The sequence below is a fragment of the Marmota monax genome, unplaced genomic scaffold, assembly GCF_021218885.2.
Source record: "Marmota monax isolate L192 unplaced genomic scaffold, Marmota_monax_Labrador192_F-V1.1 WCK01_AAM20220418_F8-fsc00051, whole genome shotgun sequence".
Taxonomy (NCBI): domain Eukaryota; kingdom Metazoa; phylum Chordata; class Mammalia; order Rodentia; family Sciuridae; genus Marmota; species Marmota monax.
Window position 1 is genome coordinate 8,460,725 of NW_026695202.1, and position 17,205 is coordinate 8,477,929.

The window sequence follows — 17,205 nt, forward strand, 5'->3', positions numbered from 1 at the left end:
ACATCTAAAGGATGAAATTTTCTTTCCTACTAGTGACACTATTTCCTGAGATTTCCTTTATGTCCATAAAATGGGTGGAGGTTGATATGTTGCTAATAATACTTTAGGTATGTTTAGTTTTGTACAATTTACAGTGTATTTTCACAGAAGACATGTGACCTTCACAAAATCCAAATAGGAATATAAGTACCACATGTGACCTTGGGTAAGTACTCTACTTGTCTGGCCTTATTTCCTAAATAATAAGCTTAGAGAATTGGCTTTTGGTGTTTTCTAAAGCATCTTCTAAAATTCTGTGGATGCCAATATATAGATATAAAAATAGAATCAGGTTAAGAAACTGACCCATTGTCATAGAGTGATATGTAGAGGCAAATTCAGAAGTAAAATTTCTGTCTTCTCAAATTCCATGAGGGGCTATTTTCTGTCACATCATTTTCTCTGGATCTAAAGAAAATTTGACATGCTCTGCCTCTCTTTCCTATTTTGCTTATGTTGGGTTTTTTACCAAAATTGCACAAACCTGTTTTTGTAATAACCATAAAAATAAGAAAACTAGAGGTTAAGTGGGAGGCAGTGATATGCCTCGGATGATGCCACTGATAAATGGGTAAAGAAAATGGAAATTATGTGGATAAATTTGTATTTGTTGTAAAAAAACTGGGTTCGATATATCTAGTAAAGACTGTAGGGGATATATATATAGTCAATATTAATATTTCTACCTGACTTAAGGTTTTACTAGCACCTAAGGTCATGCTCTAGAACATGAGGCTCCAACTTTCTTAAAAACCAGCAAAAACCTTCCCTTTTATCAACATAATATATATAAAAAAATACAACAGAGAATGAGTAATCTCTTAGATCAAAGCAGAGCTGGAGGACTGGAGGACAGCTCAGTGGTTAGATGCCTGCTTGGTACACATGAGGTCCTGGGTTTGACCCCACGTAACACCAGAAAAATGAAAAAGCAGAACTGTAGACCTCAGGATCCAGGAGCCAACCCATTTGATTTTACCTTTATTGTCCCCCAATCTGACTCTGTAGGACAGTTTGCAATACTGTGTAGTATTATAGATTAAAATTATATTGCATCCCATTTAGAGAACAGGAATCTAGATTAAATTTGACAACTGACATGAAACTTTTGTTTTTATTAGAATAATTATTCATAGAAAATTTCCTTCTCAATGAGAAATATTTATAAGTTTACTATATAGCTTGTAATCATGGGATAGAAAATGGCACATCTCCCTAACTAGGGCGGTTACTGCTAGGCCCTAGGGAAGCAGGAGTCTAGAAATACAAGTGATTAAATACACTATCCTTTCAGCTTACCCCACTCAAGATCATCTAAGGAGAAAGCATCTGAGGGCTTCGGGGCTTTATTGACAAGTCTAACATATCACAGAGAACTACAGTGGCTGAAAGAGGGTGCTTCAGGGAACCTCAACTGAGTTGACAGGCAATCGCAAATGGCATGTTTTTACAAGATGAACATTACTGAGAAGAAAACACCTTAATAAACCAAAAGCTTAGCTAATTCTAAGGAAAAAGTTAATGTGTAAAGATTAATGTAAGTTAAATGCACTGTCTTAAGACTAAAATATAGGATTATTAAAAAGTTCATATATTCATGCAAAAATAAACAACATCCTTCAAAAAATAATTTTTAGTTTCTTACCATTTGCATATGGTGTGACCATTTTCTTATTAGTCATTACACGTGCTGTAGCATTATTCACCTAAAAATGCAAGCAGAAAGAAGGGGCAGGGAGGAAGGGCCCACATTAGGGAATTTGAAATTGCTCATCCAATAACACAGTACTTAATTCAAAATGTAAATAAACTTGATAGCATTAATTTAGATGAATAATATAGTCATATAATATATAGAATTTTAATAAGTGCTTATTAAATGAGGCTAACAAGAGTAAAATGCAGTTTCTTAGTCTCCACGTGGAAAACTGAGGTTACTATACCAGTACTCCAAAGAAAAAATACATTTTAAATTCTTGGGAGATCCTTAAACAGAAGTTTCTCCATTAAGGAAAACATGGGAAAAAACAGGGAACAACTATATGTACAAATGAACTCTGAAGTTGATTAATAAAATGGAGGCTTGCCACCTGATTCATGAAGTAGATTTATAGGGAGATTATAAACTGGATCTATTGATTTCACTTGTCTTAACGTTCTGCATTTTTTGATGTTTGTTTAAGATTTTACTGTCAGAAGGTAGTAAAAAAATATAGGAACTTAAATGCCCATGTGGGCAGCCTTCAGGGCCATCTGAATTTTCTAGACTACATGGTCTATTCATTTAAGAATGAAGTTTTCAGAAGGCCTTTAAAGTTGGCACTTTCAAGAATTGTGAAAATAAAGTGTTCACTGCTTTTCTTTTATGGTACCCTCTATCCTCATTACAGAACTGTATCATTTCAATGAAGCACTCTTAGTGCCAAGACAAGTAGATGTCACAAGGATGGTGCTGCTGGAGAGATGAATGAACTTAGGTGCAAGAGACCCGGGTCAGGATCAACCTGAAAGCTCTTGCAAGGAGGGTCAAGCCTCACCACAGAACTTGATTAAATGACTGTCAGGTCATGCCAATTTTAATAGGAATTATAAATGTAAGCATGTCTTATTTTGTCTGCGGACTGTACATTGTGTTAAATTTGTGTTACAAAAAGGCCAATTTTAGGTAGAACTGGAATTTTAAAAAATCCTAACGTGTCATTTGATTTGTACAGTAATCCAACTGCAGTTACTCTAGTTTGACCCCCAGATAATAGAAACATTTCACATTTACAAAGAAAGAATGGGAAACAACAATGATGAGACTGAGTGCATGCAGTTAACACACACACACACAAATAATAGAAAGAAAGAAAAAAAATCAGTCTAGGGAAGAAGGGAGGAAAGGCAGAGCTGGGTTAAATGAGCAGGAGCTTGCACCAGCTGCCAGAGCGGAATGCAACCAAGCACTGAGATGAAAAGTCGCTACAACCAGTCAGAAACTACCAGTCAGCAAAAGAATCAAGAGCTCCGTGGAGCAGAGAAGGGAGGGGTAGGAAGAATTAAGGAGAATTTGGGTAAAGAGAACAATGAGGTAGGGAAAAAGAAAAGAGAAAGTCAGGAAGGGTGTCCCAGGAAGGAAAAGAGCAGTCAAGGGCAAAGAAAGAGTTACACAGTCAGAGCCCCAAACAGTGGTTTGGGAAAGAGGAAAAGTAGAAAGGAAGTAGGGGCAGGAAGTGCATTAATAAAACCAGCCAAACTGGAGTTCAGTGACTCTGAGTAAGATGTGCAAGGGGAAAAATCACCATGAAGTCAGTAACCAAACAGCTCAGACAGCTACAAAACAATATGTACATCCAAAGTCCAGGCGGCATTACTCAACAGCAGTGAAAATAAAAGGGGGAAAGGAAAGGAAGGGGAACAAGTCAAATCACATTTTGTAGTGTTAATGTGAGATGGCAGATGGACTTTTTATTTCTTAATTGTTTTGTAATTACATTTTTAAAAGCTTCTTCTCTAGTGCTTGTTTCACTTACCGCCAACGGGCACCATCGCCAGCATTGTGTATAGTTACCATGGAAAGAGTGAGTCAAGTGAAGGGCCCTAAATGCTAAACCATTGGAAAGGGGGGAAAAAAGCAAATATGCAGACATCTTACTCAAATGGTGGCTTTTATATTTAATACTTTAAAAATTGGGAAAGGGGAAAGGAGCCAGTTAACCTTCAATGCGTTATAATGAAGGGCTGGGGAGCCTGGTGGCTGATGCAAGCCAACCACAGTGCGTCAGCCAGCCTGCAAACCCTCCTTTGAGGATGTTATTCGCAAAACGTAAGAATCAACGGTTGAAATTCTTGGCATTAAATATATTTAAAACTACATGAGTTTTGGGTTCTCTCCTCCCTCCCCACAGCCTCTAAAATCTTCTATTCTGTGCTAATTGCACACACATGGAGGCAAACTGGCCTCCCAAGAGAAAAAAAGATATTGGCTGGCCCCTTGATTCATCACAGACCCCAATTATAAATTGGATATTCTTAGATATCTTTAAAGTTAGTTTGTTTAGGCCTGATTGTGGAGTACTGCAAACTGAAGCAAAGGAAAAAAAAAAAAAAAAAAAAAAAGAGAGAGCAGAAAGATGAACATTTTGGAGAAAGAAAAAAAAAAAGTGAAACACACACACCCACACCCACACCCACACACACACATCAAAAGCAAAACCCCAAACAACCAAAAAAAAAAAAAAAAAAAAGTGGGGGTGGCAGAGGCAGACAGAAAGTGTTATTTTTATACATTTTAGTGCAGGAGGTGAAGAGCACAGAAAACACACATATACGTGGGCATATGCGCGCGCGTGCGCGCGCACACACACACACACACACACACAACAAACAAGACAGGGTTACAAATGTGAAATAAGTGAGGCAATACAAAAAGAGAGAAGTAAAAATAGAAACCAGAAATTGAATTATTGAAGACATGCACCTCGATTTTACGGCCCTCTACCACGGTGCCGTGTAATTTCTCCCTGGCCCTGTCTGCATCAGCACTATTCTCGAAAGTTACGAACCCGAATCCCTGCATGCAGCGGGAGAAGGGGGAAAACATGCACATCGTTATATTGAAATACTGATCTGGTGGTAAACAGAGAAAAAATATCACAGTATGAAACTGACATCAGCAACAACTCAGCAATACTCTCCCAGAGTCACATTTTTTTTGGTCCATGCATATTTTGTAAAGAGAAATTAAACCCAATAAAAGAATAAATAACTACAATAACAATGGTAATTTAATTAACATTAATAATAATAAAATATAAAGCATATGAGGCCAGACCAAAATTAAGGTATAGAGTTACTCGGGTCATGCAATTCAACCAAGAATCTGAACATTTTTTAATGTTCTACCTTTCTCCCTCAACTCATGCTGCTAGTGTATATGTCCCCTGTGTATTAAAAAAAATTAAATTGATTCTCTAATATCCCAAATCCATCATTCTCCAGTAACGGCTATACGAAATCTGACATTCAAGATTAATCATTGTATGAGATTTTTTAGGAGGTCTAAGTGTCTAAGCCCCATACTGCCTGTTACTTATATCACTATGAATGCCTTTGGGAACAGAATAATTTAAGATAGAGTCTTGAGGTAGAATTTTATAGATATTAGGTGCAGAAAAGGAGAGTACTCATGCTCTTCTCAGCAAATGAAAATATCACTAAGCAATGGTCAATTATAATTTTTCTTCATTGCCAATTTTAAATGGTTGAATAGGCACTTTATATAAAACTATATCCAGTTGAATTTCAGAAAGTTGCTAACACAAATTTGCCTAAATAATACATCTGTTGATATCTATACCTGTTATTAAGCATATTAGAAATTTTCCACATGTAGAGAAAAAAGAAATAGTCAATGGGAATGAGATCTCATTAGTAACATGAGATATGTTATATTCAGAATATTCAATATTCAATTACACTCAGTAGGAAAAGAACAACCTAAGACAACAACATGACTGCTGCTATGAGTTTAGGATTAACTTATTTGTCCCTTGAGATGCTACAAAATAGGAGCACACCCTTACTTAGTGAGGTAGACAAATCAGGAGAACAGGGAGAAAAGCCCTCTCCTCTGTGCACACCATTGTGCTCTTCATTTCAACACCAACAGGATCTGCTAGACGCCTGCATGACGACTAAGCCAGCATCACATCACCTTTAACTCTAGGTGTTTTGTCCTCATCTTTCCATTCTGCAAATACAATTTTCCAAATAATCTCTCAAGTTATTTACATGTGTAGAGTAGAAAATCAGTAGGATTTTTCTGGAAAGTATCATTCCAATAGCTTCAGTGTCCTCTTTTTTTTTTTTTAATATTCCATTGTGGGATAACTGAAAGCCCTTTAGTTTTACTGAGGTTCTGCCTTGCTGAGCATTCCTTTATACACGAAACACGGTCTTCACTAAGGTGGTAAACAGTATGTGTTGCATCTTTAAAAAATGATTTTACAGGGGCTAGGGCTGTGGTTTAGCGACAGTGCACTTGCCTGGCATGTGTGAGGCACTGGGTCTGATTCTCAGCACCGCAAATAAATAAATAAATGTTTATCAACAATTAAAAATATACTTAAAAAATGATTTTACAGAAGCAACTCCATTTTGAAAGATCTGTCTACTAAGTATTCTAAATGTTATTATGTTTATATAAATTTGTTGGAAATACCAGTGAGAACATATTTTCAGAAACAAAATTTTGAGAAACATGTGTTATAGCCTTATATATTCAAGGGCAAGTTAGTATTTAAGGTCCCAGTGGTCACCTACATTAGCATCTGCTGATAAAAAAAAGCCCCCCAGCTCTCCAATCCCAGAGAACCCTTTAGTAGGGAAGGTAAGCCCTTTAAGAAAGGTCATGGATGGGGATGTATTTTTTATATTACACTCAGAAAGCATTATAATTTGTATTCCAACTCATTCTTGCAGTCATAAAAGTTAATACTTGAGTTAAATTAATAAATTACAAATAGGTAAGTTACTATGAGTTTATGTGGAGACTAACACCTACGTGTTTAACATTGTAATTGTCTACATATATCATATACACACATAAAGACCATACATACTTCATTTTGAAGGTAAAGAAGCTGAGTCAAAATGAGATGAAGTACCCAAGAATATACAGCTATTGTGAGGAAATCAGAAATTAAGCTTTGCAAATCTAAATGCAAAATTCTATTTACTAAGTTACATTGGTCTGAAAACACCCCTCCCACCCACCTAATCTAATCGTGGAATGTCTTCTATAATCTTCCTTTCTGGAATGTGTTGATGAAAGGAACATCAGTGACACAGTAATTGCACCCGAAAGAATGGAGGATGATATCTGGTCAGCAAATGACCAACTTTAACATTAATGTCTGTTTATATAAGGTTTTCTCAATAATTATTTTATTCAGGAACCAAATTGCCTTTTCAAATGTTTTTAAAAGTGTTTTATAAAGAATGGTGCTTATACACCAAAAGAGATGTTAATCAAGACACCAAAGACATAACGCAATCTTTGCAGCTATCTTTTCCTTGGGTGACAGGAGGGAGAAGGTCTGGGTGATGCTCTGGAATTTTCTGACATGAAACACAGAAGTAAAAGGATGTCTTTCTTTCTTTTGAAGAGAAATAAACCCTGTGGTAGGCAGAATAATGGCCCCCAAAGTTATCCATGTTCTAATCCCTGAAACTGGAAAATATATCCCCTTACTTGTTGAAAGGGATTTTCATCAATGTGATTAGATTAATGATCTTGAGATAGGAAGATTACTCTGGATGATCCCGATAGGCCCAGTGTAAATCCCCAGGTACTCATCAATGAAAACAGAAAGCAGGAGACTCAGACTTGGATTGTAGCAGCCTAGAGAGACTTGACTGCCCTCGGTTAGCCTCAGACACACAAGGAGGCTCCAGCCCAAGGAAAATGGGATCCTCCTGAGCTCAAAAAGGCAAGGACACATCACCCTGAGGAATGCCACATCTTGATTTCAGACTAGCAAGACCTGCTCCAGACTTCTGACCTCCAGAACTGTTAAGATAATAAATGTGTGGCTTTCAGCCACAAAATCTGTGACAATTTGTTCAGAAACATAGGAATTGATGCATACCACTGAAAATTAAAATCCAACACCAGGAATGTGAGAGGTTTAACTAGCATTTTTAGATTATTGTTCTTAAACACTTTTTTTCATGTTGAAACTTTAAAATTTAGCATTTTAGAAGAGGTGCCAGGAACTATGCTAAGGACAATCATAGTTTATCCAAGCATAAAGTTATTCACAGAGGGCTGGGCTTGTGGCTCAGTGGTAGAGTGCTTGCCTAGCATGCTGGGTTCTATTCCCAGAACCAAGAGTGAGGGGGAGTTACTCATGTAAGTAAGTCTGCTTACATGAAATTGTGTCTTTGCATGCCTTCATTCTTAGAAATCTAATTGACATTAAGTTTGGTCATTCTAATCTCTTGCTTTAGAAGATAAGTTATAAAATAATGTCTAAAACTAACACATTTTTTTTCTAACACATTTTTCTTAAACAGCTTCAAATAGTCACACAACATATCAAACATTGAAACGTTAAAAACCAATCTGCACAGGTATATAACAAATAGGTTAAATAATCTGTAACAAATAGATTTAATCTCAGACTCTTGACAAGAGTAACTATTTCAGATATGGAAGGAAATGAAGAATTTTCATCCAAACTCTCACTAATAAAAACCAATAAATAAAAAGTAAACTTTTTTAATAATAATACAAAAAGATGTTGGCACATTTGTCTATACAAGTACTGACACATATAATTTTAAATTTTCTTAAAGTGACATACAAATAATATAAGCTGGAGAAATTAGTTTTAATAGAGTATTTACTTAGCCTAATATGTACAATGTATTATCATTTCAGTATGGCAACAATATAAAAACATTATTTGTGAGGTCCTTAACATTCTTTTTTTTTGTGCTACATCTTTGAAACCCAGCGTGGACTTAAGAGCACATCTCAGTTGGACCGCCATTCCCAATGCATGACCTGGGTGAGCAGGTCTGCACATTCTTGCTAAAGTTCTCAGTTCTGTAAGTCTATGTTAACAATTCTATATTCATGATTTAAACACACCAGTGTTACATTAGGGATTTACAGAGATCCTGGATGTCTGAAGGAAATCAAGGAATGGATTATTAGGGTATGGCTGTGGTTAAAACCTCTAATGAGTGGGACAGCAATTTCATCACCTGCCTTGACATCCATTTATCATCAAGGACATTATAGTAGCCGAGTAACTGTCACCTTTTTAGTCTGGCCTCAGGCTGCAATAAATAACAAGCAATAGGATGAGCATTGGAAACATATTTTTAATTTGTATAATCTTTGAATTTTTCCATCTCAGAAGAATGAGAAAGAAAATTTACCATGTAACTTTTAAGGGAGAAATCAAAAGCAGACGGATCTCCTGGGTATGGCCAGAACACAGAAATTAAAAAATAAATAAAATAAAAATAAAAATAAAACCCATAAAATGGAAACAAAAGGAAAGTAAACTAAGTCCTTTGGAAATAACATGCACTGTTAATTCAGTTTCAAGTATAACGGAAAACATTTCACATTAGCATTACCTGTCAATTTTGCTGAAAATCACAAAGGTCTACTTAGCACAACTTCAAAAACAGTGTATCAACCACAGTTTGAAAGAAATAACTAATTTCCCTTGGCATGAAATCAGAACCCAGGGTAATAGGCAAGAAATTACAGCACATTACTTGTGTCTGAGATCCTAATAGCCTTAACTGAAGCCCAATCTAATTCCAGATCTCATGGCCAGAAATCCATCTGAGAGAATCAATGAGAACATTTTCATCAAAACTCGCTGGAAATATCAGTAACCGTTGCTGTGCTCTCTAAGTTGGGACCTAATGATCAACACTGTGTAAAGAGGTGAAGAACTGCCATTTCTTTATTTAGTAAACTTGGTAAATATTGTCAAAATTGTGAGGTGGCTGGGTGATAGTAAGCAGAAGGGTGGAAATCTTGGGTTCAACAATGGAATCAACCTCTGAAAGGTAAAAATAAAAAATTCTTAGTCATTAAAAGACTCTAGCAAAGAACTGCAAGATCAAGAATACTGGGGTTGAATGACGTTACTTAGGGTGCTGTTTAAGATTCTTTATGAGACAAAAGACTGGACCAAAGTATATGAGAACAGCCCCTGGCAGTCTCTTTAGTGAACTACATGTTTTTCTTTCTACTTTGCATTAAGGGACATGTTTAATTTTAAAAGAATGCTTTTTAAGTTGCTAATCCAAGGATCTACTAGGAGAGTGACATCATAGTTTATGGTTCAAACAGCTATTCTGTAGGAACAGGGGGAATTATTATTAATAATGTGTTAAGACAACAGGTGTGAAGTGGGGCTGGCCTGGATAAACCAGAACATGTGGCTGCTCTATCGAGGCATTATCTTCTTATTTGTGTTACTATTTTGTCATGATTGGTAAAGTTTAGAGAATCAATAAAGCTATAAATACTTATAAAATCATTTTCTAAATTCTGTTTCAGTAAATTAATTAATTTAAATATATATATCTGCATGTATTGGATATATACAGCCATTCCTTAATCCGGGGAAGCCAAATCTAGAACATGAAGATCAAAAGGAGAAAAGGACAGCAGGGAAGCAGCTATTTCATGAAGAACAGCTACTCTGCTCTAGAGCAGAGAGCTGGGGAGGTAGAAGACTGGCAGCAAGAGGGGTGGATGTGGCAGTGTCACTCTGCTTACCTGAGTTTTCAAATGGCTACATTCTAAAATGCTGGAGAGTCTCACAAAAAATAAGATATGATAAAGAGTTGCTTTTTTGTTTGGTAGCAATTTGATTAAACACTGATTTACATGTAAGTACTACTAATCTCAGACTTATTTTATAACTAGTTTTTCCAAAAAACTTTCAATAATGCTAATTTCTGTATAGAAAAGCACTTGGTTAAAAGAGAGAGGGGAAAAAAAAGTCAGCACAATTAAAAAAAAATTTTTTTAGTTATACACGGATACAATATCTTTGTTTTGTTTATTTATTTTCATGTGGTGCTGAGGATTGAACCCAGTGCCTCACATGTGCAAGGCAAGCGCTCTGCCACTGAGCCACAACCCCATCAGTGCAATTCTTAATCAAAACAATAAGATCACCTAAACTCCTTTTCGCTAGTTGCACATGTTCTAATTTTATGGTTAACCCAAATGTACAAAAGAAGTGAAAAATTAAACTTGGTTCAGAAAAAGAAAAGCACTCATTAATTTCTCTCAGTGTTTAATCAAGTTCCTCAGTATTGCTGGAACTATATTGGGCTTCCAGTTGTTAAAACTATTTTAAGCATGCTCTTAAAAACAAAAATATCTAGACTATTACTTCAGATAAACAGTATGGTCAATAATCTTCACATATTTATTTTACATTCATATGCTTCCTGCCTCCAAACCACAGTTATTTTCCCACCTATTTGCTAAAAACTTCACAAAATATAAATGTAAACTATACAACAAAGAAATAAAACTCTATTGTGTGTAAATAACAATCATACATAGTTTTATTGGTTGATAGTTAATAGATTTCACTTTAAAAAATACTTACCAAGTTAAGGGCTGGAGAAAGTTCTGTATAGACACGTTAATTTCTTTTTTGTTTTAATTGAAAACTGGAAGCTTAGAGTATAATTACCTCTTTAACAAATAATTGTCATGGTCAAATTAAAACACTTTTAACATTGCTACATTCAAAGGAAGGGAATAATAATCATTAGAACAGAGTATACATTTATTGTAGTACTGATGGGGTCAGGAGGTACATACAACTGTATATATGTTATCAATTCCCAAAGCATGGTCAAATTTGGAGTAGGAAATAGAAGAAGAGGTAAACAGTAATTGATTTATCCTGGCTGTATTTGGCTTTTTCTCAAATCACCTTCTTAGGAGATTTAATCACAGCCAAGAGCTATTTTTAAAATTCAACAGAGGTGACCAAATAAAAATTAATTTAAAAACTGCTAATAGGAAAATTATTTTAATGAACATCTCAGTTTTTATGCAGAACATATTTAGAAAAGAACACATACACTGACTTAAACCCTGTTGCTTCTTTCATTCTTAGGTACAAAGCTAACTCACTGTATTTGTAATTGAAGAGACTCCATGTCCTGAAGCTGGCCCATCTGGATATAACTCACAGAAAAAAAAGATGGGTTCACAGTGAATTCCAAAGTCACTACTCACTGTTTAAGCTTTGTGAAATGTATCAAAGTGGAATGAATAACTCAACATTAAAACTTGCCCTATATAAGCCATTTTGAAGTTGGAATTTAAAAAGCCGAATTGTTCTGATGGAATTCTTAATTTTAATTCTTAAAGAAGAATTTTTTTCAGGCTTTCTCTTCCTTTAAACTAAGAAGACCTAGGTCAACTCTAAGGCCGCTCAAGGACCCACATCTCACTCATCCTATCCTCTCTAGTGCACTCTCCTTTCCAACTTATGTTTAGAGATAATCTAACCCAAGGTGGGCATTTAAAATACCTTAATGAAGACTTGAAAAATGGTTCATGCTTTCTGAATACCTAATGTTTAAAATAAAACAAAATTTAAAAAGATATTGAGCACACTTGATATTGAAATAGAGCTTACCTTAGAGCCACGCTCGTTAAAGATTATTTCTACATCTAGGATTTTGCCAAACTGCTGCAGAGACAAAAGCAAAAACATTTATTTATAGTCAGCCTTTTATCCACAGGTTTTATTTCCTTCTGAGAAAGAAATTGTTTTTTTTTCTTCCTCTTTGAACTGGTATTTATCAATAACCATTTTTTTTTTTTTTTAAATTTACTGGTGGGTTTCAATACCAGTCTCTGTTTTTTTTTTTTTTTTTCTCTGAGCTGATGGCATCTCCCTGTCCCTTCTTCCTCAACTCCCTCGCTAAGCGCCACCCTTCTTCTAAGCGCAGCCACTGTGTGAAGACACTACAGTGACGCCCTACTGATGCACTTCTACACATATAGATTTTTAATTACCCCTCTAATTTTTTAATGTCTCAGTTTTAAGGAGTAAATCCTGCCTGGGCGTGTTGGGTGCATGTCTGTAATCCCAGTGACTGGAAGGCTGTGGCAGGAGGAATGGAAGTTCAAAGCCAGCCTCAGCACCTCGGCCAGGCCCTAAGCAACCTAGTGAGACCCTGTCTCGAAATAAAAATAAATGAATGAATGAATGAAATAAAAAGAACTAAGGATGTAAAAGGGCTGAGCGTGTGGCTCAGTGGTTTAGTGCCCCTGGGTTCAATCCCCAATACTAAAAAAAAGGAAAGTAAATCCCACTAAGTAGGATAAGCTATTGAAGGTTGTTTCCCCCCACTTTTTGTGGTACTGGGATTGAACCCATGGGCCCTTTAACTCAGCTGCATCCCTAGTCCTTTTTATTTCATTTCATTTCATTCATTCATTTATTTTTATTTTGAGACAGGGTCTAAGTTGCTGAGGCTGGCCTTGGACTTGCTATCCACCTCCCTCAGCATGGATTGCAGGTAAGCACCACCATGCCTGGCTTCCTCCTCCTTTTTAAAAAGAAATTTATACAAGTAAACCATATTCATTGTATAAAAATTAGAAAATATAAACAAAAAGAAAGCAAGAAAACTGAAAAAAGATTATACGAATCCTACTATCTTATTAGTGTTTTAGTATATGGCCTTCTAGGCTTTTTTCAGGCACACAGATAGAAATAACTGTATCAGATACATTCCACATATTTCTTTAAACTTAGCAATAGACTATGAACAACTATCAAAATCAACAAATATATATCTGTGTTATCATTCCTATAGGCTACATGCCATTCCACCATACATTTTTGACATTAAGGATGATTTCACTTATTTGCCACTTCAACTTTTCTGCCACAAACATCAAGAATATTTTAGGTAAACTCTTGTTTAGTAATTATATAAATATCTTAACACCCTAAAACCAAATGGAACTTAAGACCCAAAGTCTATCTGGCCATTACTAGAAAGTTACACAAAGCACAACCTTATTCTAGGGGAGGCAGATTTAAGGGACAGAACTGTTTAGTTAGTACTTGGATAGGCTGAATTGAAGGAATGTGCAGGGAATCTCCAGGTTATCTTTTTGGCTTACACTTCCCTTAGAGTACTGGGCTCATGTCCCATTAACTTATTTCACTTGGATTCCAAGCCAGACCTTTAAAAATGTGTGTGTATGTGTGTGTGTATGTGTGGGGTGGGGGTGGGGAGCAAAACAGAGATTATGCTTTTCTACTGGACTGAATTACTATTATCTTTATCAAAAAACATGTATTAAGAATCCAAGTTTTTAGGGAAGGGAAACATGAGAGGAATAGATGAATTCTAAATAGATGAATTCTAAAGAGGGGAGAGAGGGAAAGGGAGGAGGCAGGGGATTAGCAAGGATGGTGGAATGTGATGGACATCATTATCCAAAGTACATGTATGAAGACATGAATTGGGTGTCAACTTACTTTATATACAGAGATATGAAAAATTGTGGTATATATGTGTAATAAGAATTGTGATGCATTCCGCTGTCGTGTATTTAAAAAAATAAAATCAATTAAAAAAAAGAATCCAAGTTTTATAGAAGAAGACATCTAAGCCTGATTCTGGTTTCATCTTTGAACAGAAAATTAGAAAAATCAAGGAAAGAGAAAAATAAGCTGTCAGGTATACAGAGCTAATAAAATGGTGCATGGAATCTCTGCTCTTCACCAATGCCACTGACTTTCTAAGTCACAGGCATTAACCATGTGGGGGGGAAAAAGCAACAGGTGTTCCCTGTAAGGAAAAATTTCTTTCTCATTTTAACCTTATGGGAAGGGCATACTACATTTCAAGAAATCCCTAACTGACCTAGGCAGTTCAACGGACACTGTTTTTCTGACTCAAGAGAATACACATCTGACAGATGAGAACGTGCTCCCTTCTTACAGACTCCAAAGACTAAGAGTTTCATCTGTGTTGGAAGGTTGCAAAGGGAATCCAATAATTCATGCTCTTGGGAAGTGTCTCCTTATTTGCTGTTCTTTCTACTTTTTGTTGCAGTCTTTTCTGTCAAGATGGAAAACGGCCAGTTACCATTTTCTGTGTAAAAGCTCTTTAAGGACTTCAAGAGCAGCATTAAAAAACCACCCTGGCCTTCTCTTCTGTAGGAGACAAACACAGGAAGCCAGATGAAAGTGAAACAGTTTTGTTCCAGTGTCCTGTCACCACACAGTGGACACAAGATTACTGCAGGGTTTCTCCTTTTCTAATAAGGCACTAGGCAGCTATCCTAATGAAATTTTTAATAAACTATTGACTATTACTTGGTCCTAGGTCAAGTTGAAAGTTTGATCAAATTAAAATAGGCAACAATACAAAAAAATCAAGACTCTTAAAACCCATTTACTTCCAACAACATATGATTTTTTTAAAATTTATTTTTACATTTTAGGAGGACACAATATCTTTATTTTACATTTACGTGGTGCTGAGGATTGAACTCAGTGCCTTGTGCTTGCTAGGTGAGCACTCTACCACTAAGCCACAACCCCAGCCCCATAACATGAATTTTTAAATTACACTTTGCTTTTGGAGATTTGGGAGGAGGTCAACAGTTGAAGGGAATACATGAAAGGTAGCAGTATAACCCTCTACATCTCATTTTAGATAATGGTATTGATACTACTAAGTATAAATAAGGAAGTAAAAAAAAAAGGATATTATTCCATTTAATTCACAACATTCTGCAAGATAGAGATTACTATCACTATTTTTAGATATGAAATTCAAGTTCAAAGAGGTTACATGACTTTCCTAGGGTCATAATCAAACAGAACTCGATCCCAGGATCTTTGATGCCCAAATCTACACCTTTTCCACCTTAACAAACCACCCCTAAACCTATATTCTTTACACCATGATATTGCCAAGTCAGGGTAGCAAACAACAATAATACATTTCTGAACCACAGTCCTGGGGTTGAAAGCATGAGATGAGAGGAAGGCAATAATGTGCTGGGCTTACAGGGAAGGTAAAGAGCTAAGAATGTGACAGAAAAAATGCCCAACAGTTCCCAAACTTATCCACACAATAGAAACACCTGGGGATCTTGTAAAAAAACCATGTAGGCCCAAGTTATACCCAAGCCAGTTAAATCCCAGTCTTTGGATGTGGGACACAGGCATCAATATTTTTTAAGCTACTCAGGGGACTTCTAATGTGCAGGTAAGTTTAGGAATCACTGTGCTAAAACAACATGTATGTTTAGCTGGATTCAGTGGTGCACGCTTGTAGTCCCCGTTACTCAAGAGGATTGACTGAGACCAGCCTGGGAAACATAGCGAGACTGTCTCAACAACAACAAAGCAAAAAACAAAACAAAACAAAAAAACCCAAACCAAACCAAACCAAACAAACAAACAAAAAAACCAAAGTGTATGTTTTCTCTTTTAGGTGAAACCAAGCGTAATAATAATAATAATAATGTTTACTAAGCTTCGTATGTGGGCAGGTGGCATCTCATCCTGGTTTCAGTACGGGAAGTCTCGTGGTCCAAGAAACACCTCATTCCCAGCCACACTGCAGTCAGTCTACAGCAGACTGGGTGGCAGAAAAAGATAGATGACAGGGGCTGGGGATGTGGCTCATGTGGTAACGCGCTTGCCTGGCATGCGCAGGGCGCTGGGTTTGATCCTCAGCACCACATAAAAATAAAATAAAGATGTTGTGTCCACCGAAAACTGAAAAATAAATATTAAAAAAAAATTCTTTCTCTCTTCTATCTTAAAAAAAAAAAAAAAAGATAGATGACAATACTGACTTACAGGGCTGGGGCTGTAGCTCACTGATAGAGCACCCGCTAGAATGTGTAAGGCCCCGTGTTCAGTCCCCAGCACCACGAGGAAAAAAAAAAAAAGAAAGAAAATACTGATTTACCTCTGGATCTTCTTCAATCTCTTGTAGTTTTATCCTAATATATTAATGATTAATAACATATCTGGTGGATTAAATTCTATTATAATTACAAAATCCTCAAAAGGACTTTAGAAACTTACCCCAAACATCTGCCGGAGGTCAGGGTCCCGGAAGCGGAAAGGAATATTTGAGACATGCAGTCGTTTAGGGGTAGATTTACTCTCTGAATTTTCACTACTCTGCGTCTGTGACTGCTGGCCGTCTGTCTGTGCTCCACCTTCTGTCTGCTAAAGAAAGAAGCAAATAACACTGAATGAAAAATAAACACAATTACTTCATAATTCTATGAAAAATAAAGTCCTTCTTTACCACTTCCTAGGTTTATTTATGAGCAAACATAATTTTCCCCTTCAAAGAGAGAGACAGAAAAAAAAAAAAAAGACACCAAAGGTATTATCGATGTTCAAAATGCTTTAGTCTACAAACAAAATTTGGATCTTCTGAATACTTACAGCACATTAACAGGAGGCACAGACACAGAAACACCAAGTGACCTGCCCCCCATCACATGGAGATATATTAGGATAACTGGTCATGTAAAAACAGTACCGTTATTCTTAGATTCTTATAGAGCTTTGTATTTCTGAGACTTTTCTATTTTGAAAACAAAGAGTC

General features: G+C 36.2%; 1 protein-coding gene across 34 annotated transcripts in view; it reads right to left on the minus strand.

The window, feature by feature from the left end:
• Rbfox2 (RNA binding fox-1 homolog 2) overlaps nt 1-17,205 on the minus strand; it is a 267,658-nt gene that overhangs the window by 24,422 nt on the left and 226,031 nt on the right. For 26 of the 34 annotated variants that reach the window (XR_009225382.1, XR_009225384.1, XR_009225383.1 and 23 more), the window contains 4 exons: nt 16,671-16,817; nt 12,234-12,287; nt 4,502-4,594; nt 1,685-1,745 (listed from right to left, as the gene is read on the minus strand). Coding sequence is in view for 31 of the 34 variants with exons in the window: in XM_058574170.1 (XP_058430153.1) it covers nt 1,685-1,745; nt 4,502-4,594; nt 12,234-12,287; nt 16,671-16,817 (355 nt within the window). In the remaining 3 variants the exon portion in view is untranslated. The remainder of the gene's footprint in view (nt 1-1,684; nt 1,746-4,501; nt 4,595-12,233; nt 12,288-16,670; nt 16,818-17,205) is intronic. The other 8 variants (XM_058574162.1, XM_058574172.1, XM_058574166.1 and 5 more) reach the window with 1 other exon arrangement.